The sequence below is a fragment of the Aedes albopictus genome, chromosome 3 (assembly GCF_035046485.1).
Source record: "Aedes albopictus strain Foshan chromosome 3, AalbF5, whole genome shotgun sequence".
NCBI classification, from domain to species: domain Eukaryota; kingdom Metazoa; phylum Arthropoda; class Insecta; order Diptera; family Culicidae; genus Aedes; species Aedes albopictus.
In genome coordinates, this window is record NC_085138.1 from 214838605 (window position 1) to 214865402 (window position 26798).

Here is a 26798-nt window from a genome sequence, read left to right on the forward strand (position 1 = left end):
GTTGCTTGCCCCACAGTAGCGACGCTCAGTTCTGAAGGCCTGTGCCGCGAAGTGGGGCTTACTGCACGTGGTGTTTTGCAGTCGGGCGCGTGATGGATTCCCCCGGACACCGGGTGGTCTTCCCGTAAGGGGCCACCAGACTGTCGATCGGCAGTGAAAGAATCGAGGTACCTTCGGGACCCGTCTTGAAACACGGACCAAGAAGTCTATCTTGCGCGCGAGCCAATGGTCGTCCTCCGGAGCACCAAAGGCGCAGAAAACATAACTTGAGTTGTGCGGGATTACGGGCGCGGCTCTCTGCTCGTCCCTCCATCCCCGGGTGTTGTAATCGGCATGCGACTACCGGGATCCAGGCTTCACGGCCCCCGGCACCGTGCCACAACATACCGTGAGTGTGCAGGATGTGACCCGAAAGATGGTGAACTATGCCTGATCAGGTTGAAGTCAGGGGAAACCCTGATGGAGGACCGAAGCAGTTCTGACGTGCAAATCGATTGTCAGAATTGGGCATAGGGACGAAAGACCAATCGAACCATCTAGTAGCTGGTTCCCTCCGAAGTATCCCTCAGGATAGCTGGAGCACGCAACGTTTCGAATCCTATTCTTATCTGGTAAAGCGAATGATTAGAGGCCTTAGGTTCTAAATGATCTTAACCTATTCTCAAACTATAAATGGGTACGTACCATAGCATTCTTGCATGATGCTGTTGCAAACGTTGGTAAACGCCGGACCGTCCCCTGTCAGGGCGTGCCACGGCGTAGAAGATATCTGTGTGCTTAGTGGGCCAAGTTTTGGTAAGCAGAACTGGTGCTGTCGGATGAACCAAACGTAATGTTACGGCGCCTAAATAAACGACGCATCATAGATACCATGTAAGGTGTTGATTGCTACAGACAGCAGGACGGTGGACATGGAAGTTGTCATCCGCTAAGGAGTGTGTAACAACTCACCTGCCGAAGCAATTAGCCCTTAAAATGGATGGCGCTTAAGTCGTTTGCCTATACATTACCGCTGGCGCACAAGTGGGGCAGCGCCCCTGTAGCGCGTCTGCCCTTTGAGGCGCCAGCGAGTAGGAGGGTCTGGTGGTGTGCGTTGAAGTGCCTGGCGTATACCGACATGGAGCCGCCACTAGCACAGATCTTGGTGGTAGTATAGCAAGTATTCGAATGAGATCTTGGATGACTGAAGTGGAGGAGGGTTTCATGTCAACAGCAGTTGAACACGAGTTAGCCAATCCTAAGCTCTATGGGAAACCTGATATATATTAAGCATTTAACCAAATACAACAACGTATACCAGCGTGTCGATGCAACCGATACGATATATATTGAATGAGCGAAAGGGAATCCGGTTACAATTCCGGAGCCTGTTGGGTATACGTTTGCATTGGCGTCCCATACCGGCAACGGTAGCGCCTTTGTAATCATGGCAACATGAATCCTTTTCTTCGAGAAGCCAACAAGAGATATCGGAAGAGTTCTCTTTTCTGTTTTACAGTCACACTAGCCATGGAAGTCTTTCATAGAGAGATATGGTTGGACAGGCTGGTAGAGCATGGTATTAAATTGCTGTGTCGATATTCTCTTCTTGGACCTTGAAAGACTGGGGCACGCAAACTCCCAACAGCTTGTACCGAATCCGCAGCAGGTCTCCAAGGTTTAGAGTCTCTAGTCGATAGATTAATGTAGGTAAGGGAAGTCGGCAAATTAGATCCGTAACTTTGGGATAAGAATTGGCTCTGAAGACTGGGATGACTCGGGCTATAATCGGCAATATTACCATGCGTGCCGTACCGTTGACTGAAAACATTCTTGATGCTACTATTTTGGCATTGTAATTTTGACCACGTTTATCTAAGCGGCTTTCAAGTCGACGTGAACGACGATTTTAGAGTAGCTAGTATTAAAACATTTGACACTCTATTTCCAAAACAAAATTATATCTCCAAGACTTAAATACATACATCTCTGATTTTTATATTCGCCAAATTTCCTGAATTTTCTGATAAAAATATAAAACCAGGATAGGTACCACTTTGGTCTCGTGACCATAAAAATGTAAAAAAAAAACTGATACAGGGCGGACTCGATTATCCGGGTTACTCCTAAATTATTTCACCGCGGATAAACGAATCACCCGGATAATCGAGCCATGTTTTTTTCTTTTCTTTTTGATGTTCTTCAATTATAAACACAGAAGCTAACATGCATGACGTTGTAGTACTTAAACTCAATGTCTGGTATTATTATAACCATGTTTTTTTTTGAAAATGAAATTTATACTGAAAAATGTGAAAATATAAATAATAGTTATTTATGTAACAAGTTGCAAAATGATAATGTTTACTATACGAGTAAATTTGTCCAATGAAGCTTGCCGAGTTGGATAAATACGACGAGTGCTGTAAAAATCGAGATTTGCAATGAGTTGCATACAAATTTGTTTGCAATGAAAGAAAAACTTTCATTAGAATATGATCGTTTCCATCAATATCATCGTGCTTCACGGTGGTTGAATGGGACCGGCCACGTGCTCTATCGTGCCTGACAAAAAATTGGATCAAGCATGCCGAGCTCTAACCGTCACAGTTTTTCAAGCCCTAGCCGTGGAAACTGAGGTCAGACTGAGCTTGTCAATCAAACAATTGCATAATGATTCATAACGCACCCGAAATGAGTTGCATTATGAACCATAATGCAATTGTTTGGTAACGTGTAGAAAAATGGCAAGTATGAAATAGAATATTATAGTGCAAAAAAATTATAGTTATAGTTGCAAAAAAAAACAATTTTCAAATAGGCTAAATCCTATTTACAGCTGTTGTATTTGATGTGTTTCACATTTGTTTCTCATAATCTAAAAGTAAAAACAATTTTTTCCCCGGATAATCGAGCCCCAGACAATCGGGCCCCCGGTTAATTGAATCCCCGGATAATCGAGTCCGACCTGCATATTTGCATATTTTTGCACAAAAACCCAATTTGGCCCCTTTAAAGTATTTTTCCTGAAAACTAGAATTCAATAGCTTTTAAACAAAAGTTATGATTTTTTTTGGAAATTTTAAGTTTTGAAAAATCTTGATTTTTTGGACCATTCTATCATAAAATTGGTTACCATAATGACGAAATAAAAAAGTATGGATTTAATTATTTTCGATAAACTACAAAGACTACAAACTCACAAAAGTCCTGTTCAATGAAGTAGGTTGAGCATAGTTGAAGTTGCTGAATCCTACTCTTACCCGTTTGTTGACAAATAAGTAAGAGCAGGATGCAGCAACTTCAATAATGTTAAACCTACTTCATTGAACAGGACTAAAGTTTCACGGCATTCGAAGTTGCACACTATATCGATTTTCTATGGAATAGCTGTATCGGACTATTAAAATGCACCAAACCCGTTTTCCCATACAAACTACTCAACTTTAGATTGTCATATCTCAGTCATTTCTCAATCGATTGTTTCTATTTTTCTGTGACGAATTACAACACATTTCAATTTTTAAAAACTATTGAAAAGGTTTGATGATAGCTATTTATATAAAAATTACAGATAGGTTGAATTTTGTCAATAAAAATGCACCAAGCTAAAAAAAATGTTACAGCAAAAAATGGTTACGTCATATAATTATGGTGTCTTCGGCAAGCATGTTTCTTGTGTGATGACAAATAAATTTGCTGAAGAAACCAACATGATTTTACTACAGCACTTTTTGCTATAATTTTGTTTCACTTGGTGCATTTTTATTGTCAAAACTCAACCTATCTGTAACTTTTGTATCAATAGCTATTATCGAACTTTTTAAAAAATTGAAATGTTTTATAGCTTATCACAGAAAATGGAAACTGTACATAGAGTGGATCAACGTCGTATGGAGAAAAAAAAATTGATTGCATCAACCCGGAACAAAGCTTTTTCAATCTCTAGCAGCGTCCAAAACGACTGTGCAAAATTTGGGAGCGATTGGTTGCGTCCCCGTATTCCGCATTACGATTGACATTTGTATAGCATTTGCTATGGAAAAGCATCAATAATAAAATCTTTCCTACTAACAAAAGAAGCTGTATAACAGCTTGTGGAGCTAACGCTTTTGGATGAAAGCTCTATTAAATTTTTATACAGCAAAAATGTTAGTGGGGTTAAGTTTTTGCCTGACTTTTTTATTATTATTACTGTTCGGGTCTGTCACTTTACTGCGACCAGTTTTTAGATCTATTGTGACATTACCCGTATCCTTAGTGTAGTGCATGTCGCATTACTCTATTGCCATGGAAGGGCAATAAAGTATCGATTTTGATACAGTTTTAGTTTTGCTTTCTTAGAAATTTCTTTCTCTTAGAAAACAAAACAAGAGTACTGATAATTGGCCAAGCATCGGAAACCTAGCATCATTCTTGTTTACCGCTAAATTCTCCCCAGTAAGAAGACCCGGGTTTTAATTAGCAGCAATACCATCCCAATAATCAAACATGTGTTTATAGAGCAACTTTGAAACAAAAAAATAAGTAAGTCTGAAATTTTGCCCAATGATACTTTGGGCCATTCCCTTCAATTTGCTGGGTCGGTGGAAAACATCCATCGGGGTGTCCAGGACAAAAACATTTTTTGAAGGTTTCTCATGCAAAAACTTTTAAAAGCGCATATTGTAAATTATTGCATCTCCTACAAATAGTCACAACTTTTTTGTCTTTGAAGATAGAACCGTAAAATTTTCAGGCGTTTCGAAGTAGTATGCGTAGATGACTGTGTGAAAATTTCATTGAAATATGTTGAATGGTTTTCAAATACAGTCGGAACCCGCTCGTTGAGCGACAACCTCCACCCAACCAACGGATTCGATTCGCTAGTTGGGTGAAGTGACAGCAGCACAAGGGGCGCGCGCATTGTTTTTTTTTTTAAATCATGTTTAGGTTGGAAGCAAAAAGTAAAATTTTTCAATTTGTTTTACATTTAGAGCAAAACTGATACGTTTTGCAAGATACATATATGGCCAATGCGATAAATAATTATTTTCACCCATTTTTAGTCGGTGAAGTGAAAATATAGGTGTTTATGAAACCACCCGGACCAAAATGCAAGCACAAAACGCTTTCAATGATCGACAAAATAAAGATTGCCGATGTTTTACATTTGTTTCGAAGTAATTGAACATATTGTTTTTTTTTAAGAAATATGAAATAGAAATTCTTCTTGATTATCATGAAAGCTTAAGAAACCAAAAACTCATTAGCTCGCCCCTCGGAATTACAGATTGGTTGTCATTTTCAGTTTGACATTGAATTGTGACATCCAGGTACTTTTTAGTTGGCTGACAGCTCAACTAACGGAGCCCCAACTAAAAAGTCACCCAACTATTAAGCCCCCAACCAGCGGGTCATGACTGTAATAGCAAAACTATCATACGCATTCCAAAATACTAAGCTTAGTAGCAAAAGTTCAACAAAATATCTATATTTTTTATATATGTAATAATACATGAAAAATATTTAATTCCAAGCACCTTGAGTCATAATGATGGCAGTACTGTTGAAAACTTGTTTTTCAAATGATGAACAGATACATAGTCAAATACATGAAAGGAAAACACATACACTGCCATTATGTAGCTTTTCAGGTACATATAATAAATATATTAATATATTAATAATTTATTTCAAGAACGTGGTTTTTCGTATACATGTTCACAAGTACAAGTATGCCTGTATTACTAATCCTATAATAAACACAATTATCATGATTGCTGAGCATGTCGGCTTTCCCTAATAAAAATATTTGAATGTTATTTGGTAAGTCAAGAAAGCACTCGAGGATAGGGAAACATCTCTGTTTTGAGGAAAAAGTACAGAAACTAAATTATTTTGGAATTAATATTTACAAGCTCAAAATTAAATAGTATTGCACCTAAGTCAAAGAATAAAAACAAGTTAACTCTGTTAAAGACCTCATAATAACATTGAAATGGGGGTATGAGTCTACATTAAACCATTGTCATGAAGGACACAATAACGAGAACTGAATTCAAAACAGAATTCAGTTGGGCAATATTTGATCAAGGGTAACTTTTCGGTACTAAACATAGTTTCCGGATTATTCCACGATATTTGACATAGCTGTTGGATCTAAATTAAAGTTTGTCTTTGAATTTAATAGCAATATGATGCTTATTGCTTATGCCACCATTTATTAACAAATAACTGATAATAAGTACTGAATGAATAGTTGAAAGAGCGGAGTACTTATTGAAAATGTTTCAACATTAAGCATGAAAATTAGGCTGTTCAGTAGGTTGTCCCAAAAATTGCACATGGTCAAAAAGCTTGGGGGCTCACCCTGCAAATGATAGCTAAGGGTGTTAGAAACAAACTTTTGTATGACGGCAACTTTCAGAAATGACGTTTAGAGGTCGCCCCAGCGAGATTTTTGAAAAATGGCCATTTTTCATAATAAATTTCATACAAATATTTTTACCGTACAAAAATTGGCAATACCTACCATTTTTATATTTTTTGCAGCTTGATATGGATTTAAACTACTTGGGAAAAATAATTAACGACATGTTTTGCAGGTAACTTTTTGATACTGAATTTTTGAATTTACTAAATTTTGTCATTTTTTGATATACTGTTTCTTTTACCCGTCATAAAACGTATCTGAACTTAATGTTAATTTAAAACAATTTCCATAAAAAGATCGGAAATTTTATGAGGAAAAACTTTGCCGAAGACAGCATTGCGTTTTTTTCTATCCGTTTTAGAGTTATTCACGATTTACTATTTAGTGAAATTGGTATTTAAAAAAAATCACAAAAGAACTGCCCAAAAACACATACAAAGTAAAAAATGACGTATACTCAACAAGTTTTTGTTTTGATTGTGTTTAGGAATTATGGTGGCATTATTTATTGAATTTTCGTTTTCGTTGACAAATCCATTATCTTTGATACAGAAAGGTACCTACTAGCGAGAAACTTTATCATTAGGTACCATTTTGAGATGCCTCAGTAGGCCATGGCATTTTTAACGGTTATGTTCTGACAATGGTTTATACGAGCATAATACACAATCAAACGCACGGCACATTTTCTATGCCATTTAGAAGGTGATAAATTCCGCAAAACATGCTGATTTTATTGTTCAATGATGTTGTTCTAATCGTTCAACGATAAAAATGACGTCACTTGTTTATGTCCAAAACTGTTGTTTACCAATAATAGCCTACCTTGTCTTATTGTATGCCGTGTACACTCAGAAATGGGAAAAGTCATAAAACGACTATTTTTCAGTCTCTTGATAGCTAAATGAAGTTTATACATAAGTGTAGCTAAAAACTACGCATTAATAAAATAGTTTTTAGTATTTCACTGCGTAAACTGAGATTAGTTTTTAAACTTCTTAAAATCAGATCCGCGTTTTTTTACGTGCATAATCGAACAAGTGAGTTCGTGAAAATTGTTAAGTGCTTTGAGGTGTTTATAAGATGTTTTGATCATTTCAATTGTAGATATTGCCACTCATCGTAAAATGTAAGATTCTAAATGTGTTATAATATACAGGTCCTTGGTTTTGAACAGCTGATGCGGTTTACTTCACGTTACGTGATCGAGTCTGCACTGAAAGCAGGAGCTACGATGTATAAGAGTATGTATATTCAACTCAAACTGACTCAACTAATTTGTTAAGTCGTTAACGAAGCACAAGCTCAGCTATTTATAAATGTGATTCAATAAATAAAATTATAAATTCTGACAAGCATATGAATAAATAAAATGTTGATATTATTTTAATTGGTAGAAAGTCTAGAAATAAGTCCGAGAAAAACTCAAAACTAATCATTTGATGCATAAAAATCAGACCATTACATCAACGGTCAATTTCACAAAAAATAGTTCTAAATACTAAAAAGTATGCATTGGTATACTAAATGAAATTAAGTTTCTAGAAACTATTTGCTATTTAGTAGCTTAATGCATGAACCCAGTCGAACCTACATTTTGCATGAAAAGTATGCATTAATGACTTTTTTTATTTCTGTGTTGGTAATCAAATTGTTCTAAACTTGGATAACATTACGTTAACTCACTGGTTCATCTCATCCCACACGTTTCAATTTGCCTCGGTGTATCTTATTGTCGGTGTTGATAATACCCCGGACAGACATGTGATACGAGTGTGATTCCTGTACAACGGTACGCAGTGTCAAGAAAATTCTAACAAGACTGACTTGAACTGAGAGAATTTTCAGTATGGCACTCAAGCGCAATTGTACAGTGATTCTTGTATCACATGTGTGTCATAAGTATAAGATAGTTCAAATCAGTAAATGTCAAAAAAGACATGTTCTGTTATTTAGAATGTCTTGAATTGGTATAGGGTATCGCGCCACTTGGGCGGTGGCTTCTATATTCGTCTGTTTTCCACTATAACTCAGTCAATTTTGAACCAATTGACTTGAAATGTTGTACACGGGTAGATACTATACCTATCTCACCACATTCCAAAAGTTGTGTCAATTGGTTCAAATTTGACTGAGTTATAGTGGAAAACAGACGAATATAGAAGCCATTGCCGGATTTACGGGGGGGCCAGGGGGGCCATGGCCCCGGGCCCCCACATTTTAGGGGCCCTCACAAAATCTCACTTCCTGAAAATGTGAAACAATAAAATTTTGGAAGAAAGTATATGACATGTTGTGGTTTTAAGGCTGATAAAAATTTATTTTTTTTTCTGATGTTATTACCCGTTGCAAGAAAATAGAGAGCGAAAAAGGTTCAAAATCGCTAATAGACCTCCGCTGGTATGTTTAATCGTTATGGTGTCTTCTACAATAAGCGCGCGAATTGGCCAAGGAATACTGCGCCGAAAACACCGAAATGATTTTTCTTACAGGCGGATATGTATGGGCGCTTGCGCGTACAAATTTGCGCGCAACGCATAATACATTCCTATTCGGAAAATTTTGGTCGGAATTCAACATTTCAAAAAAATTATTCAAGCAATTTTGAAATTTTCAGATGAAATTCGTCGTGATTTTTTTTAAAAAATCCGATAAGTTTAAAGATTTTGCTTAATTTTCATCAAATACATTATTTTTTTGTCATCCGCCCCCTTGACGAATAAATGAGCACAGTGGCAAAATCAGAATAAAATTTGTTTCGGCATAATTGGAAAGATTATAGCTATCTGTCCTGTGGTTTACACAAACTTTCTCTAAAACTTCATAACAATATTTTATTTGAATAAATAAATCAGTCTTCTGCAATTGCACAAGATGTTTTAACAATAGTCCTGGTAAAAGCTTCATCTGAGTTCTGGAAAAATTTCAAAACTGTGCAGAATGGAGAGCCCAAAAGTTCCTGCTGAATATTTGTAATTATTTCTGTACTAGAGAAACTCTAGCAAGATCAGGAAATACAGACCGAAACTCTTCGAAATAATCCTCGTAAACTTCTGGCAAAAATCATAGGAAACTGCAGAAGAAATTTGAGGAAAAATATTAATAGATCATGAAAATGTTTCATTCGGCTTAAAAATCGTCTTAGATCTCCACCAAAAAAATTCTAAAAATTCTCAAAAAATCAAAAAGAAATAAATTGAAGTCAGTAGCTTCGTCAGGAAATCACTACAGATTATCGCAAAAAATTTCACAAATAGTTACTGTATAATAACTATATTAGAATAAAGGCAATAAGAAGTTCCTTTTTTAATAGCTCTACAGAAGCTCTACCAGAAGTTGATTTCAGAAATTTGTCAAAAATTCTGTTGGGAGGTCGCTAAAAACTTCTCTAACTAAGGATTGCGCTAGAAATTCTGTTTAAAGTTTGCGCAAAAACTACCCCAACGATTGCATTGCAAATTAACTCAAAAATTCTCGAAGATCTCTGGTATAAGTTTTTCTTCAAATTTCTCTGTCTTTCTGTCTGTGTTAAAAATTTTATGCCACGAGCACACTCGCAAAAAAAAACTACTTTACGTAATTTCTTGTATCATTGTTTTTACACTAGAATCAAATCTGAATATAACTTATGAATGGGTAGCATTTTTTTTTTTTTTGTAATATGATTCAAAATCTTTCACAACGACAATAGTACATTTTGTTTGATTTTTTTTTCACGATTTTTTCCATTCTATATAAAATTCTATATAATTCTATATAAAATATATCGTTTAGAAAGAGGGCCACCACAACACTGTGGCCCCGGGCCCCCACATTTGTAAATCCGGCTCTGATAGAAGCCAACACCCAATTGGCGCGATTCCCTACATATTGGTATTCTTACGTAAGATTTTCGTAATTGCGATTTGAATTTGGTATGGAGCAACGTATTCACCTTTATTCACTTTGCCACTGTTTCCTGCCCTGGGCTGTTTCATTGCTCCAGGACTCATACGTCTTCGTGTAGAAAAATAATTGAGAATATCGACAGGAAAGTAAGATAAACGCAAAAATATATTTAACATTTTGTGGAAAATATCTTTAAAAAATCAATAGGCACTACGAAGCTTGTCGATAGAGCTAGCTTTTTAAAATCTTTGCTAGTTAATTTCTATAGGGTAAATGTACCAATAGTGGTGCTATTAGTAGCTCCTTGTAGTAAAATAATTTATAATTGAATAAAATTGATAATACCACAAAATAAAAAGTCTGAAAACGTTAATCGGTAGTTTTTCACATGAATTTGCTAGGAAAAATGTAAAAACTCTTGTTTATTGCAGTTTTTGCTAATAAATCACTTGCACCAACTATAGATACACGGTTCCTATTATTGAGGTAAAATTTAACATTGGTTCCTATAGTGGCGCATCCCATTGAATTCTTATGGGACCCACCACTATAGGAACACTACCACCACTATAGGTGCAAAGGAGGAAAAAAATTAAGGAAAATAATTGTTTTAAATAGGTTTTTCGGCAAATCCTGATCACAAAACTGAATTAATGTTATAAATTAGGTATGATGCATCTATTAAAAATGTCATTGGCAAGCTTCTCGGTCAAAATTGTGCAAAATTGGCACTACCACCACTATTGGTACTACCTCCACTAAGGGGGCTTTTACCCTATGGAGGGATTGAATAACAAAAAAAATCAAAATCAATCAATGATGTCACCATAATTCCATAACACAATCAGGACAAAAACTTGTTGAGCATACGTGATTTTTTACTTTGTATGTGTTTTTGGGAAGTTCTTATGTGACATTTCTAGAAAAATACCTAAATATTCAAATATCACCAAATAGCAAATTGTGAATAACTCTAAAACGGATAGAAAAAACGCAATGCTGTCTTCCTTATAAAATTTCCGATCTTTTTATGGAAATTGTTATAAATTAACATTAGGTTCAGATACGTTTTATGATGGGTAAAAGGCACAGTATATCAAAAATTGACAAATTTTAGTAAATACAAAAATTCAGTATCAAAAAGTTACATGCAAAACATGTCGTTAATTATTTTTCCCAAAAAGTTTGGATCCATATCAAGCTGTAAAAAATATAAAAATAGTGGGCATTGCCAATTTTTGTACGGTAAAAAATATTTGTATGAAATTTATTATGAAAAATGGCCATTTTTCAAAAACCTCGCCGGGGCGACCTCTAAACGTCATTTCTGAAAGTTGCCGTCATACAAAAGTTTGTTTCTAACACCCTTAGCTGTCATTTGCAGGGTGAGCCCCCAAGCTTTTTGACCATGTGCAATTTTGGGACAACCTACTGTTCAGCATAAAGCTTAGGAAAAATAATTTGATAACAATGATTTAAATAGTCTTATCGATTTGCATATGATGTCTCAAAAAATATTTTCTGTGTAATTTGAAACCTCCAAGCATGAGGAAGAGTGATTGATCATTGTTAGGGCGTCGTTTACTAGTAGAATATTTTCAACATAAATCTATATCTTTCGAAAAAAATAACAAATAGTTTTTTTGTAATCCAAAATATAACGCCACGCTCCCCTAAAGCCTTTCGCTTGCAATTTGATACTTAGATAAGACCTTGATCATTTATAAAAAAGTGGAAAAAATGAACATGTATAGGCAAAACCACGTTCTTTAAATAAATAATTAATTCTTAAGTGAAAAGCTACATAATGACAGTTTGTGTGTTTTTCTTTCATGTATTTTACTATGTATCTTTTCATCATTTGAAAAACAAGTTTCCACAGTGACGCCATCATAATGACTCAAGGTGCTTATTATTAAATATTTTTCATGTATCATTATTCAAAAAAATATAGATATTTTGTTGGACTTTCGCTACTAAGCTTAGTATTTTATAATGCGTTTGATAGTTTTGCTATTATTTGAAAACCATTCAACATAATTAAATAAAATTTTCACACAGTCATCTACGCATACTACTTCAAAACGCCTGAAAATTTTATGGTTCTATCTTCAAAGACAAAAAAGTTGTGACTATTTGTAGGAGATGCAATAATTTACAATATGCGCTTTTAACAGTTTTTGCATGAAAAACCTTCAAAAAAATTTTTTGTTCTAGACCCCCCGATGGATGTTTTCCACCGACCCAGAAAATTGAAGGGAATGGCTCAAAGTATCATTGGGCAAAATTTTAGACTTACTTATTTTTTTATTATAAAGTTGTTCTACACAACACACCGTGTCCAGTCTTCGAAGAGTTAGTACATACATGGATCCCTAACCCAATTTGGTTTCCTATGCATTGAGTTTAGCCTTAGATAGTGAGGGTTTTAACTATATGCAAAGTAAAGTTGGTAAACTTAGTTTTATTCAAAGACCGGAAGTCATCACAACACCATTAGCAAGGACTAAATATTATAATGCCTTTAATTACCAGAACACATATTCCAAAATTGAAAAATAGGACGACACTAGATTTCGGTTTGGAAGATCTTTCACTGCAACGTAACCCAAAAAGGCGATCTACCCACGCTACGGGCTCCGTTAAAGATCGAGCATATTTTGAATCCCCTCAATCATTCATCCCTCAGCTCGGGTCGCCTGACACCTTGGATTGCGGTTACCTATTTGGTGGACTTTTACCCCCGGAACAGGTGGTCCGTAGTGCTATTCTAAGCCGGCAGCTACACGGGCATTGCCTGACTTTACCAAACGCATAACTTTTTTTCACAAACGTCGTATCACTTTGCGGTCATTGGCAAAGTTTTTCGGTATCCTAGGCTGTACTTCTTTTTTATCTAGTTCATTTATATGGGGCTCAACATTGGCGTAGCTTTTTCTGTTTTCTTACTCACTCTCTTAACCAAACACGAGAAAGAGAAGGATGAAAGAGGGGGCACATGCCTCCTCTTACATCCTGCTCTTTCTCGTGTTTGTTTACGAGAGTGAGTAAGAAAAAAGAAAAAGCTAGCTACGCAAATGGAACTCACAAGCGCATAATGCTTTACGGAGCCGAAGATCTTTTTGTACTTAATGTATACAAAATACACACGATAATAACTTTTATTAATATCTGTTAGTAACGAGAGGAAGCCAGGGTATTCGTGGCAGCTCGAGGTTAGCAAGTCACAATTTGAGGGATGGAGGGTAAGGATTGGACCAATGGTTTCACTGTCTCAGGTTTCACTGCAGCTCATCCGGGGGCTTATAGCATCTTGCTAGCGTATTCGGTGCCTTGTGGTGGTGATACCATAACTTGTTGTAGGGCTTGGTCTTCTGGATGGCCAAGAGCAGCTTGGTAACAATAAAAGAGCAAAACAGAAAGAGAAACAAACTAGAGAAGAAAACACAAGCGAATTAAACTTTCATACCAGCAGAGCGAAGAAAGTCGAGAAAACATACCATGTATGTGACATCGCGAGTCACCAACACATCTCTCACAAGAACAAAGGGTTTTCTACCTCAGGCCTCGGGTGTCCAAAAGTAGTGCACTGGAGGCGTTATTATCCGGGCCCTGCCAAATAGGTGGTCGATGTCATCATAACCGGAACCGCTCTTAGTACAAACATTTCTCAACGCGAGGTTAATCCTATGTAAATGCGCATTTAGCGAGTAATGGTTATCATGACTCGACATGACATGACATGACTCGAATATATTCTATAGAGTTTAGACTTAGGGTATATGTACCATTCCTTGGCCTAATTTGCAAACCGCCTTGACAATTTTGACCATAACTCATGAAAGCACTAGAAATAATATGTTGATCCTATTACACACTCTAGGCAATTATTGTTTCACTAATTGGAAGTAAACTAACGTTAATATTCAAAAATTTACTTTATTAAGTTGAAAAGATTCGATGCGATGGTATGCAACGTTGGTCTATGGTACAAAAATAGGCCTATGAGTGGATACAACATTGGCCTATTGCTGTCCATGCGCTAGAACCACTTATTATCTCATTTTTTCAATATTTCTACTGAAGTATTATCTCTGTTTGTTCACCAATCTTACTTGTAAATTACATTTTCGGAGCAAAATTTTCAAAAAACTGTAAATGAATTACTTAAACTATAGTTCTTTCTTAATTTATTAACGGTAACAACGCAACCCTATTACACAAGTTTACAAAATAAAACGAAAGTCGCGAACTTCTGTCAACGACCAAAATTTTTGAAGCACAATTTAGTGCTGATTTCGAAACCGACCTTCAAAAAATTTTAAGTAGAACAGTTTTCGAGTTTTAGCTCAATATCGAGTTTTGCAACTTTTCAAAATATGTAATTTACTAAAATTCAAATATATTACGTTTTGTTCAACCAATTTTAAATCTTTTTCCATAAATCAATAGCTGAATACAATACCATTCGATCATCTGAATACAGGTTTTGCGTCAGATTGATAAAAATTCAAGATATTGACCAGTTTTAGGGACAATCTTCTTAAATTTTAGCAAAATTCCCAAAATTTGTTGGAGAAATGTATTTTTTTCAATAAGAAAAAAACAACTTAAAAATTCTTTCTCGACGTTTATTTGACATATCATATGTAGGCGAGTTACAGTAAAAATTTCAGCTCAATCGGATCATTGAATGAGAGAATGAGATGTTTGAAGTGAGCGACTTTGCTTAAAAATAGAACAAAAATCGATTTCAAATCATCAACCTTGTATGGAAAGTCGAAAAAAAAATCCGCTCTACTGTAATTTTTTTCGTTCGCGTTTTCGAACTCAGGGCATGATTCTACACCAAAAATGATCATCAGCTTACCGAGTTCAAAAATGCTGTAAACTAGTGTTATTGGGTTATATTTTTACACTCACCGTACACAAAATCTTTCTTGCTGTTCGTTCTTTCTGGTTCTTACGCAAGCAATGTTGTTGACGTCACTTTACCGGTGTTGTTGACATCACTTTAGTGATGGGCCAAGATTTGTGTACATAGTGAAAAAAATGTGGGTTGGAACTGGATCAGATCACAGTTTCAACCTCAACCCGACTTCGGTCTCGCTTGTACTAAAGTTCATTTGACGTTGTTTGTTTACACATTTTCCGCCGATCCAGTTCCAACCCAGGTTCAAAAACGAATTCGACAATAGTAAGATCAATTAATCCTTCAGCACGCGCGCTGTTGTAAAAAGTACAACACTATCAAAAAAAACCTCGCGCGTCGTATACAACGCGAGCGCGGTGCAGTTTAGGTTGCTTGATGACACGTCCTGAATTGTTAAGTAAAAAAAATCTACTTATGTAAAAAATGCAAAAAAGTGCGTTTTCTTATGCTAAATCCCATGAAAATTTCAATTGCAATGCGGGAACGCAACCAATTCCTCTCAAATTTTGCACACTTGTTTTGGACGCCAAAATGAATCGAAAATTCAAAAAAGCTTTGTTCCAAAAAATCGACCTTGTTGACCAAGTTTAACATACATATTAGAGTGGGTCAACATTGTGTGGAGAAAATTTAAATTTGATCGTATTAACCCGGCACAAAGCTTTTTCGATCTAGGGTCTGGAACCATTTGGGCAGAAGCACCTATTTTGGCCCCTTGTTGCTATAACTAAGTCAATTTTGAACCGATTGATTGGATTTTTGAGACACGATCAGATACGCACAGTATCTTTAGCCATGTTCAAAAATTCAAGTCATTCGGTTCGAAATTGACTGAGTAACAGCAGCAAGTGCCCAAAATAGATGCTCCTGCCCAATCCTAAACAACACTGAAAGATTTGGGAGCGATTGATTGTGTCCCCGTATTTAGAATTGCGATTGAAATTTGTATGGAAGTTAGTATGGAAAAACGCACTTTTTTTATTTTACTCATGAGATCAATTCTTTTGTCCAATACCATGTAACTAATGACGTTAAAGTATAGCCTAGGATATGCCGAAAAACTTTGCTGGAGACCACAAAGTAATCCGACGCTTGTGAAAACAATATTCGCTTGGTAACTGAGGTCAAAAATTGAGATTTCATTATTGATGTTATTCTTTTACATTTTGGATGTTATGCACCTCCGGGCAATCTGTACGATATAACTTTTTTCACAAGTGGCCGATCACTTAGCGGTCTTCTGTAAAGGTTTTCGGCATATCCTAGGCTATACTTTAACATCTTAGTTGGTTAATATATGACTCTCTCTATACAAAAAATCATATCTCAAAAACTAAAAAACATACATCTCTGATTTTAATATGTTACGCCAAATTTCCTGAATTTTCTGATAAAAATATAAAACCAGGGTACCTCTTTGGTCCCGAGACCATGAAAACGTGAAAAAACTAATATATTTGCATATTTTATAGTACTCTTTACATTTTGGCCCCTTTAACGTATTTTTTTTTTGAAAACTACAATTCAATAGCTTTCAAACAAAAAAAAAAAAGAAGTTTAAAATCAACTGGTCAACTGGTTCAAAAGTTACGATTTTTTGAAAATTTTTAGTTTTGAAAACCCTAAATTTTTTGGACCACCCTATATGAAAATTGGTCACCCCAATGATGAAATAAAAAAAAATACGGGTCTAATTATTTCCGAAGAACTACAAGCCCACCAAGTTTCACAACAATCGGAGATGCGCTATATCGTTTTTCTATGGAATGGCTGTATACCTACATGTATATAGTCTTAAAAGCTGTAAACCAAAAATAACAATTTTATTTACATTAGTTATCTGATGCATACGAGGATGTTGAAGAACAACGGCAGGCGGTCGGGGAATGGAAGCGTAAGGCGCAAAAAATGACCAACGAAATGAATGACTTACGCATGCTGTTAGATGAGCAGTGCAGTAGGAACAATTCGCTGGAAAAACGTCATAGAAAGTTCGATTCGGAGTTTCAAGCTTTACAGGTGAATATGTTACAATAGTAGATAATAAAAAATAAAAAATAACTTTCGTCTTTTCTATTTTAGGACATTGTTCGTCAAGAAAGACAGGCTCGTGAGCGACTATCCAGAGAGAAGGATTTCCTTTTTGCTGAGAAATCAACGCTTGAACAAAATCTTTCGGTAAGTGTTGATATTTTGTTCGAAAACATTTTTATAATATTGACAAAGCGGTTTATTGGATATCGCATACCTTTAACTTATGCAATCAACAAAAATATGTTTTTTATACCTATCACATTTGACCATGTATCCATCATCTCTTCCTCTGGTTAATTTTTCATGATCCAAACTGTTTAGTAGGTGTACTCATAATTTCCGACTCAGTCCTTACGATCCATATAGGCAAACTTTGTTGGATATATCTGGTGTTCGATTTGAATGGTCGTAAGTCTGTAGTAGCTGCCAATGCACTTTTTCGTTATACCTCAGTCAATGGCTATCGGAGATGAACCAGCCGCGAACTGAAAATCTCCTTAGTACTTGAAATACCAAGGGTCCGAAAAAAGTCGGAAGTCTAACTTTGACAAGGCATATTTCGGCCGTTTTCATTCGATTTCAAATCTTTTTAGTAATGGAACCAGATAGGTTTCAGTTTTATGAATAACGTCCATTTTGAAGATGTCAAAATAGATGCATCTACCCAAAGTTATTAAGCAAAAGGCACTTCCTATTTTTACTTCGATCATTATTGTAGCGCTTATCTTTTATTAGTAGGGTCCTGCGGCGGTCGTACGCTCGCAAGGCATACTGCCGCATGACAGTCGCAAGGCAAAACAAAAGAAAAAGTGATCCCGCCAAAATCAAAAGCACGTGGGTTTCGCGAAGTGACAGATGTTTTTGAATGTATTTGTGCAAGAGTAGCTCAGTGGAATGAGTGTTCTTGCTGTCAAACCCCATATAGTGGAATAGTCTATTTTATGAGGCTAGTCAAACGGCAGAAGTACGCGCTCTGATGTTTACGTTTTTAATCATCATCCGGTTGATGATGGTTAATGACTGCGCGCAAGTCAAGCGTAGTTTTTGAAACTGGCTAAAACAATAATTAGAAATTTTTATTTATTTATTTTCTTCGCAAGTTAACGAGTCAATCGCAACGAAAAAAATACCTGATTATTTATTGAGTTTTGTATTGCTTCTACGACAGCTTTTGAGCTTTTTTTGGCACAAATTTCTCATATGTCCAATTAGTCGAACAAGTACCTTTTCAAAAATTACGCGAAATTCCAGCAAAACAAACGTGCGTGGACTTCTGTCAGTTGACGCCGCTGCTGCGATCAGCTGTTCTGAGACGTCTCGTAAAATGGCTTATTATATACTTTTAAATCTTGTGACGCTGTCATGATTAGTGACTGTCGCGCTAATATCAGAAGCCAGAGGCAGATAATCGCCATATTCTGATTTTTCCTGAGAGGCATAATAAAATAAAATTTAAAGCGATGACATATGTTTTTTTTTCGACTCTTAATCATGTGTACTGTCGGAGTGAACATGTTTATTCAGTGATTTTTCAGTACACTGATACATATTTCAACTTACTGAAAAAATAACCAAAAGCCCCATTTTTTTATAAAATAGACAATACATAAAAATAAGCGATGACATAGGGGGATTAGGGACATAATGGACACCCCTGTTTTTGCCGAAACCGTTGACTTTTATGTTAAACGTTTGATGCATAAGTGTAAAGGAACAAGTCGTTGTTCTATTTTTCATAAGTACCTTTTATATTCCTCCAAATTAACTAAAATATCATTGAAATTGAAGTAGGTATGTGTTTCATATGTTGGATTTCTTATAATTTCGAAGCAGCAGCAAATAAGGTATTACGAGAGTTTGCGTGTGTCCACCATAAAACAAGTGAATTGTTAGCTTAGGGAGCGTCCATAAATTACGTCACGCAAAAATTGCCCATTTTCAACCCCCCCTCCCCCCTATGTCACACTTTTTGTATAAGAGCTCTGAAATTTTTGTATGGATTGTCACACTTTACTGAACCCCCCCTCCCCCCTAAAAGCGTGACGTAATTTATGGACGTTCCCTTATCTACATGTATACGCAGATTGAGCAATAGATGAGTATTATATTTTTGATCAGAATTTACTCAAAATAGCAATTTCAATGTTTTAGTCGATTTGGGGCGAAATGAACACTGACAATTATAAATGGATGTACGCGCGGTGCATACTGTTAGGCGTTTTAGAGAGTTTGAAAAAAAAACAATCCGACTATTTTAGCCTAAAGTTTATTTAATTAACTTTGATGTTATGTAAACTTGTTTAACGTGGAGTATTGTATCTGTGGTATTGATCTCCGTAGGCAAAATACTTAACTGGTCGATGTTATCAAAGATACAGCATAAAATATGCAGGGGTGTCCATTAGGCCTCGATGGGTGTCCATTTCGCCCCGTACCGTGATTTCGGATGAAATTGATCAGTTGGGTGAAATTGATCGACGTGAGGGCAATTTTTATTTGTCAAAAATTAAGCTTTGAACTTAAAATAATTTGTTGAAAATGACCATCATCTGGCTCAAGGGTTATTGATTGATGAGTTTACATGTTTTACAGCTAATTTGTCACATATTTCTATATTAAATTCAATATTTTCCGAAACTGCATGTTTAACGAATTTCAAAGACACTTTCAAACTTTTGTTACCGTAGCTGTATCGCACATGGTGTAAATATTTGAATGAATGTCCATAGCTGCCAAGTATTCACTAAACCCGATTTTGCCATCAAAAGTTCTATAAATATTGATATTTATGCATAAAATTGTACTTTTTCTAAAGTAATGACATATTCAGAATGAAAATTACATACTTTTAGGCGTTTTCGTTAGATTTATTAAACTTAAAATTTAAATAACTAAGAATTTACTAAAAACTTATAAGTTTTACAAAACTTTTCGCATTCCGGGGTGGTTAATTAAGGTGAAAAAAATATTTTCAGCACTTACAAAAACATTTCACAGGCTGATCAATTTCACCCCGAAATTAAAATTTCTGATGTTTTATTTTAAATGATATTTATTGCAATAAAATGATTTGCAATAAAAGTTTCAATCTCGTTGACTGATGAAACTCGTTGTCGTACTTGTTTTAAAGCATTGAGTTTGACTATATCGATAAGTATTCAAACATTAGAAGCCAAAAACTGTGAAAAGTGATCAATTTCACCCAAAATCACGGTACCTTTCCTGCCAGCCCCAAAAAACACACGATTTACAATTCGATTACAATACGATTTCTTCGCAATAATGACATTCTGCCTGCTGTAAATGATTGAAATACGTAAGAAACAAGTTAAAGTTGTAAGCCAACTGATAATATGTTAAGTTTTTGTCTTTTATACAGGCCTAGAGTTTTTTCATCTTTTATTGGGTTGTTTAGTTAATAAAATATGGCTATTTTCTATAGTCTAATGGATAGACCTCATTTTTCTGAGTATGACGTGATTTTATTGGATTCCAGTAATTTTGTTTTGATGGATAAAATAACAAAACATTTTGAATTTTCGTGAATAGAATGACAGTTCAATCGATAAAATGACAGTTCGACTCGAACAAAAAATGTTTCCCATTTAAACTTTAAATGCATTTTTAAAATAGTTCCCGCACTCCAAAAATTATAAATTATTATTTCGACTAATTTTTGGGTGGAGAATGCAATTATAAAATAATCCGGATACCCCTGAAGAACCCAATTGTTAGTATAGGATTTTGCTGGATATATTTGATAAACAATAGAAATTTGCTTATTACACTCATACTGAAATACCATATGTTTTACGAAAAATAGTTGACAAAACTAAACTTCAAACGATGACGTATAGTTTTTTAGCCTTGAATTACACTAGTTTACAAAATAAAACGAAAGTCGCGAACTTCTGTCAACGACCAAAATTTTTGAAGCTCAATTTAGTACTGATTTCGAAACCGTGCGTCAAAAATTTTTAAGTAGAGCACTTTTTGAGTTTTAGCTCAATATCGAGTTTTACAATTTTTAAAAATATGGAATTTACTAAAATTCAAATATCTCGCGTTTTGTTCAACCAATTTCAAATCTTTTTCCATAAATTAAAAGCTGAATACAATACCATTCGATCATCTGAATGCAGGTTTTGCATCAGATTGATGAAATCCAAGATATTTATTTATTTTTTTAGATATTGGCGAGTTTTAGGGACGATCCCCTTAAATTTTAGCCAAATTTCCAAAAATATATGAAGAAATGTATTTTTTTCAATAACAAAAAAACAATCTAAAAACTCTTTCTCAACGTTTATTTGACATATCATATGTAGGCGAGTTACAGTAAAAATTCAGCTTAATCGTAGCATTGATTACGGAGAATGAGATGTGTGAAGTGAGCGACGTTGCTTAAAAATAGAACAAAAATCGATTTCAAATCATCAACCTTGTATGGAAAGTCGAAAATGTTTCCGCTCTACTGTAATTTTTTTCCTACACCAAAAATGACCTACATCAAAAATGCTGTAAACTAGTGTTATTTGTAGCAGTAAGTCTCCCAACTTGAAGAATAATAGTGATGTTTTTAATACAATCAAATTTTGTTTCACTTAAAAAACTACGAAAATATTACATTTTTCACACAAAGTGGTTAACGAATAAAAACTGTAAGCAATGTGTAGCGACCTCGCGAAGGTTGAAAACATAAATCATAAAGTCGGGCGAAGAGAAAGTAGATTAAGAGAGTGAGTCAAATGGAGAGTGAGAGTCTGTAAAGAAAAGGGAAATATAGGAAACTGGTGAAGAGTGGAACTGAAATAAAATCAGAACTGTTTAGACTGGCAAGAAGTTGAGACGTGTTTTATTTGATACTGGAAGAATATCGTTATCCTCAGAAGTGGACTTATCACAATGCATTGTAGTTCTTTTCCCTTTCAATTATTCTTGAATGAGTACTGGGCATATTGATTGATGCACCAAGCGATAAGAAGAAGAAGTTTTGACATCCATCGACCAATCAGCGACGAGGATCTCATCGATGGCACACCGCTTGGATGTCAAAACTTCTTCTTCTTTTCGCTTGGTACATCAATCAATTTGATGAAAAATAGTGACGTTTTAATGACACTCTTAACCCGGGAGCGGTCGCATCGTGTACTGAGTATACGCACCATGAAAAAAGCACGCTTGTGGATCACAGTATGAGCGTGGTCGAAGACGCGTCTGCTCTAGGGTTAATTTATTTTACTCTAAAAACCAAGGAAATGCCATAACTTTCATACAAAATAATATGTTCAATGGAGTAATGTTTTCCGACCCCGAATTCACTTCGCTCGAACTCCGCGGGCCGACCTTCAACGTTTAGAGTGGACTGTGTACACTGCACTGGGGACCAACACACGCGTGGGGTTCACTGGGGAACTTTCGGACTGGCACTAGATTCGTTCGGTACGCAGAGCTGATAGGTTTCAAAAGAGCTGACTTGACTACGGGAATTGTCCAATCCAAATTCCTGTGTGGTAGTGGTTTGTGTTCAGATTTCCCGTGTTAATCTATCTGTAAGAACTTTGTAAACATCTTTTGTTCTCACGTATATGGATAGGCTTGCATTAGGTTTCGTGAGACATTTTTTGGACAACTCAATGATGGCTTACTTTTATGGGGCGCATGATACAAGTATTAGTGACGTAGTCCTACATGATAGATTAAGCTAGTACATAGAAGTTATATAAACGAGATACAATGAAATACAATCATTCAAGGCCAAAGTGGCTTTCTCTTCGTGGGATGTTAGTAAATTTACCGTTATGATGATCTTTTGTTTTAATTTCATTTAGGGTTGAGTGGTGGGTAACTCTCGCTGAGACCGTCCCACTATTTACACCATGTCTTCAAAAATGTTTAAGGTGGCGATTTTATGAAAGTCCTCCCCAAAAAAGTAAGGAAAATGCATTTGATTAATCAAATTGGTGGACCCCCCGTTAGTTAGAGCCACAAGCATTTTGGTGAACCCCTCGATTTTGGTCAATTGTTGGCTCATTTAAACCGTTATAACTCGAAAGTTTCGCCAGAAACCACTTTAAAACTATAGGTTGTTGGAAAGAGAAAATATAGAGGTACTCTTTACTGTTATAAAAAAATTGGTCGGCCATATTGATTTCGGCCGCCATCTTGAATTTTTGTACCAAAACATTTTTTTCACCATGTTGGCAACCACCGATTTTCAAATTTCTTGCGTCAATCGAAAGCTGGGACATTTTTACACAACATATCAAAAATTTAGAGATGTATCTTTTTCCTATCAAAAGTTATCTGCACTTTTGTAAATCATGACACGTTTTCTCCATACATTTCCATGCGCACCGGCAATAACACGCAACAGCATCAAAGTTGGCGCCTGCTTGTATACACAAACGCACCTGTAGCAAAATTAGGGCAAATCGGAGGATCGTTCTCATTTTTAACTGTTTCTCAACGATGCGGGCATTGCTTTTTAAACTTTTTTGTGTTTTGAAAAGCTGAAACTTTCAACTTTTCATTAGTGGATTCAGATTTAGAATAAATGTTCGTAAACACTGTGAAATAATGCTGCATTTATATAAACAATCGGCACCTGGCCCAGTGCGCAAAAGTGGCATGATTCACAAAAGTGCAGATAACTTTTGATAGGAAAAAGATACATCTCTAAATTTTTGATATGCTGTGTAAAAATGTCCCTGCTTTCGATTGACGCAAAAATTTTGAAAATCGGTGGTTGCCAACATGGTGAAAAAACAGTTTTGGTATAAAAATCCAAGATGGCGGCCAAAATCAATGTGGCCGACCCAACTTTTTATAACTGTGAATAGTAGCCCTATCTTTTCTCTTTTCAACAACCTATAGTTTTTAGGTGGTTTCTGGCGAAACTTTCGAGTTATAACGGTTTAAATGAACCAACAATTGACAAAAATCGAGGTGTCCGCCAAAATGCTTGTGGCTCTAACTAACGGGGGGTCCATCAATTTGATTAACCAAATGCATTTTCCTTACTTTTTTGGGGAGGACTTTCAGAAAATCGCCACCTTAAACATTTTTGAAGACATGGTGTAAATAGTGGGACGGTCTCAGCGAGAGTTACCCTGGTATAAAACAAGGTAGCAATTCATGTTCTTAATAGAAATTCAGTTGTCAGCTAGAACTCGACTGGTTCGGTCAGCTTGTTGCTGTAGAGCAATCTTTCGGTATCGCTATTATCTGCAATGGCTACTATACGAAAAAATACAATAGTTATCGACTTCAGTGTGCTTCCAGTACGGCCGAATACAGGCACTATTGAAAAATTCCTGTGCAATGAGCTTAAGATTGAGATGACTGACATCAAAAATCTTCAACTGCATACAATTCGAAACTGTGCGTTCATCGAAATGCGCAGTTTAGAAGCAGCCGAACATTTGGTTGCTTCACATCTCCTCAAGCATTCCATGTCCGCGGGGAACAAAAAGTTCAACATCCCCATATACATGGAAGACACGGCTATAAACGTTCGCATCCACGATCTGCCGCCAGGGATTCCTAATGCAGTTGTCGCCGAACACATGAAGGAATACGGGAAAGTTGTTTCAGTCGCACGTGAATTGTGGAAAAAATTCTTCGTGGGAATCCCAAACGGTGTTCGGGTGGTGCGAATTGAACTCAACACGCACATACCGTCGTTCATCAAAATCCAAAACCAACTTACTACTGTGTCATACCGCTCACAAATACCGACCTGCAGGCAGTGTGAAAGGAAGGCACATCCAAATCTAAAATGCTCGGAAGCTGCAGCAAAACAAAAACAAGACATCGAAACGATGACCCAACCATGCGACATACAATCAGACCAACGAAAACGGCAACCTACGAACGCTGTAGCTGACAACCCGACGAAGATGGATCTCACAATCGAAAAGGAACAATGCACCTCCAGCCAACAACAGCCGAAACGAAACGCTTGCCAGTTGAGTTCAACCGAAGTACGTTCTCCACCACTAAAAAAAGCCTCTACAGGTCCACCAAATAAGTGTGATGCGCTGTGCGAGACCAACGACGACGACAACGGTGACGAACGCGAAGCAATGAACACTGCGGACACTGATACAGATTCAGACTCAGGCCCGGACCCAGCGCGAGATGACGTCGACGGGTGGCTACTGAAGTTCAGTAAACGGTCAAAGCGGCAGGATAAACTAATAGCAAAGTATTGTTATCGATCAAAAAAATGAATTGTAATGAATAATTTGTATTTAATTTTTTTTTGACACGAATGCACTGTTAGTGTAAAGTGCCGGTAATAAAACAAAAAAAAATAGAAATTCAACATCCCGGCCGCCAAAATGAATTAATCCCTCATCGTCTGGCACCGGACGATTCACTACGCTCTGCGGAGCGGTTGCGAGGTCAGCGTCGATTTCCACAGGTAGAAGGCAAAGCTTGCTAACTGCCCTCTGTGTCACTCCTGCGGCTGTCCTTACCGACACAACTCTAACCATTCCATCCTTGCCCGGATGAACTTCGACGATCTTCCCGATGGCCCACTTCTGCGGAGGCAAGTTTTCGTCCTGAAGCAAGACGATCGTGTTATTCACCAAATTGGCTGAGACATCCGTCCAACGGTAGCGATTCCGAAGGTTGCTGAGGTAGTCTCTGCTCCATCGACTCCAGAAGTGCTGCGACAAGTTTTGAACTCGCTGCCAGCGCGACAGCCGTTTCTCCGACACGTGACCAAGGTTTGGTTCCGGCATGGCGATCTGCGATCTGCTAACCAGAAAGTGTCCAGGAGTCAGGGTTTGCAGGTCCTGTGGATCCTCTGACATTGGTGATATGGGCGGGAATTCAATGCAACGTCGCTTCTATCTGAATCAGTACAGTACGGAGTTCTGTTTCAGTGAGCAACGCGTTCTCCACAACACGACGAAGATGGATTTTTATGGACTTCACCGCAGCTTCCCAAATGCCACCCATTGACGGCGATCTAGGCGGTATGAAGTGGAATTCTGTTCCTCCGTCGGCGCACTCCTTCGTCACGGCGTCTTTGTGTGCTTGAGAAAGGAACAGTCGACGTAATTCACCTAGCTCACGCTGCGCACCGACGAAGTTGCGACCGTTGTCGCAGTAGATGTGATGCGGTTTTCCTCGCCTGCTAGTGAGATCTTGGACTAAGTCTATGTATACCGCCTTGACTCCTAGACACACGTAGACGGCGACGCACACCTTGACCGAAGCCGCCTTGCGATTCGAGTGGCGCACGTGAAGAGGTCCAGCAAAGTCGACGCCAATGTTGTCAAATGGAAACGATCGGTTAACCCTCACTGGTGGCCCATCTCCCATCATTTGCTCGAGCACAGGTGACGCACTGATGAACGACAGATCGAGCGAGATTCCGCCCATTGAGTGGCCAGAACCGTTGGCGAAGCGACGAAAGCAGCAAAGTCGGTCCACCATGGAGCGTTTTTGCATGTTCCGAAACGGCGATAAGCCGCGTCAGGTGGTGTTAAGCCGGGAGTACGATGGGATGTTTTCATCAACGGAGAGCGCAGA

At 36.9% G+C, this 26798-nt stretch overlaps 1 protein-coding gene across 19 annotated transcripts in view; it reads left to right on the forward strand.

Annotated features, from left to right (window-relative positions):
• Positions 1-26798, forward strand: part of LOC109405099 (unconventional myosin-XVIIIa) — a 1227991-nt gene that overhangs the window by 878851 nt on the left and 322342 nt on the right. For all 19 annotated transcript variants that reach the window (XR_009999527.1, XR_009999528.1, XM_062861168.1 and 16 more), the window contains 2 exons: positions 17052-17234; positions 17298-17393. Coding sequence is in view for 17 of the 19 variants with exons in the window: in XM_062861168.1 (XP_062717152.1) it covers positions 17052-17234; positions 17298-17393 (279 nt within the window). In the remaining 2 variants the exon portion in view is untranslated. The remainder of the gene's footprint in view (positions 1-17051; positions 17235-17297; positions 17394-26798) is intronic.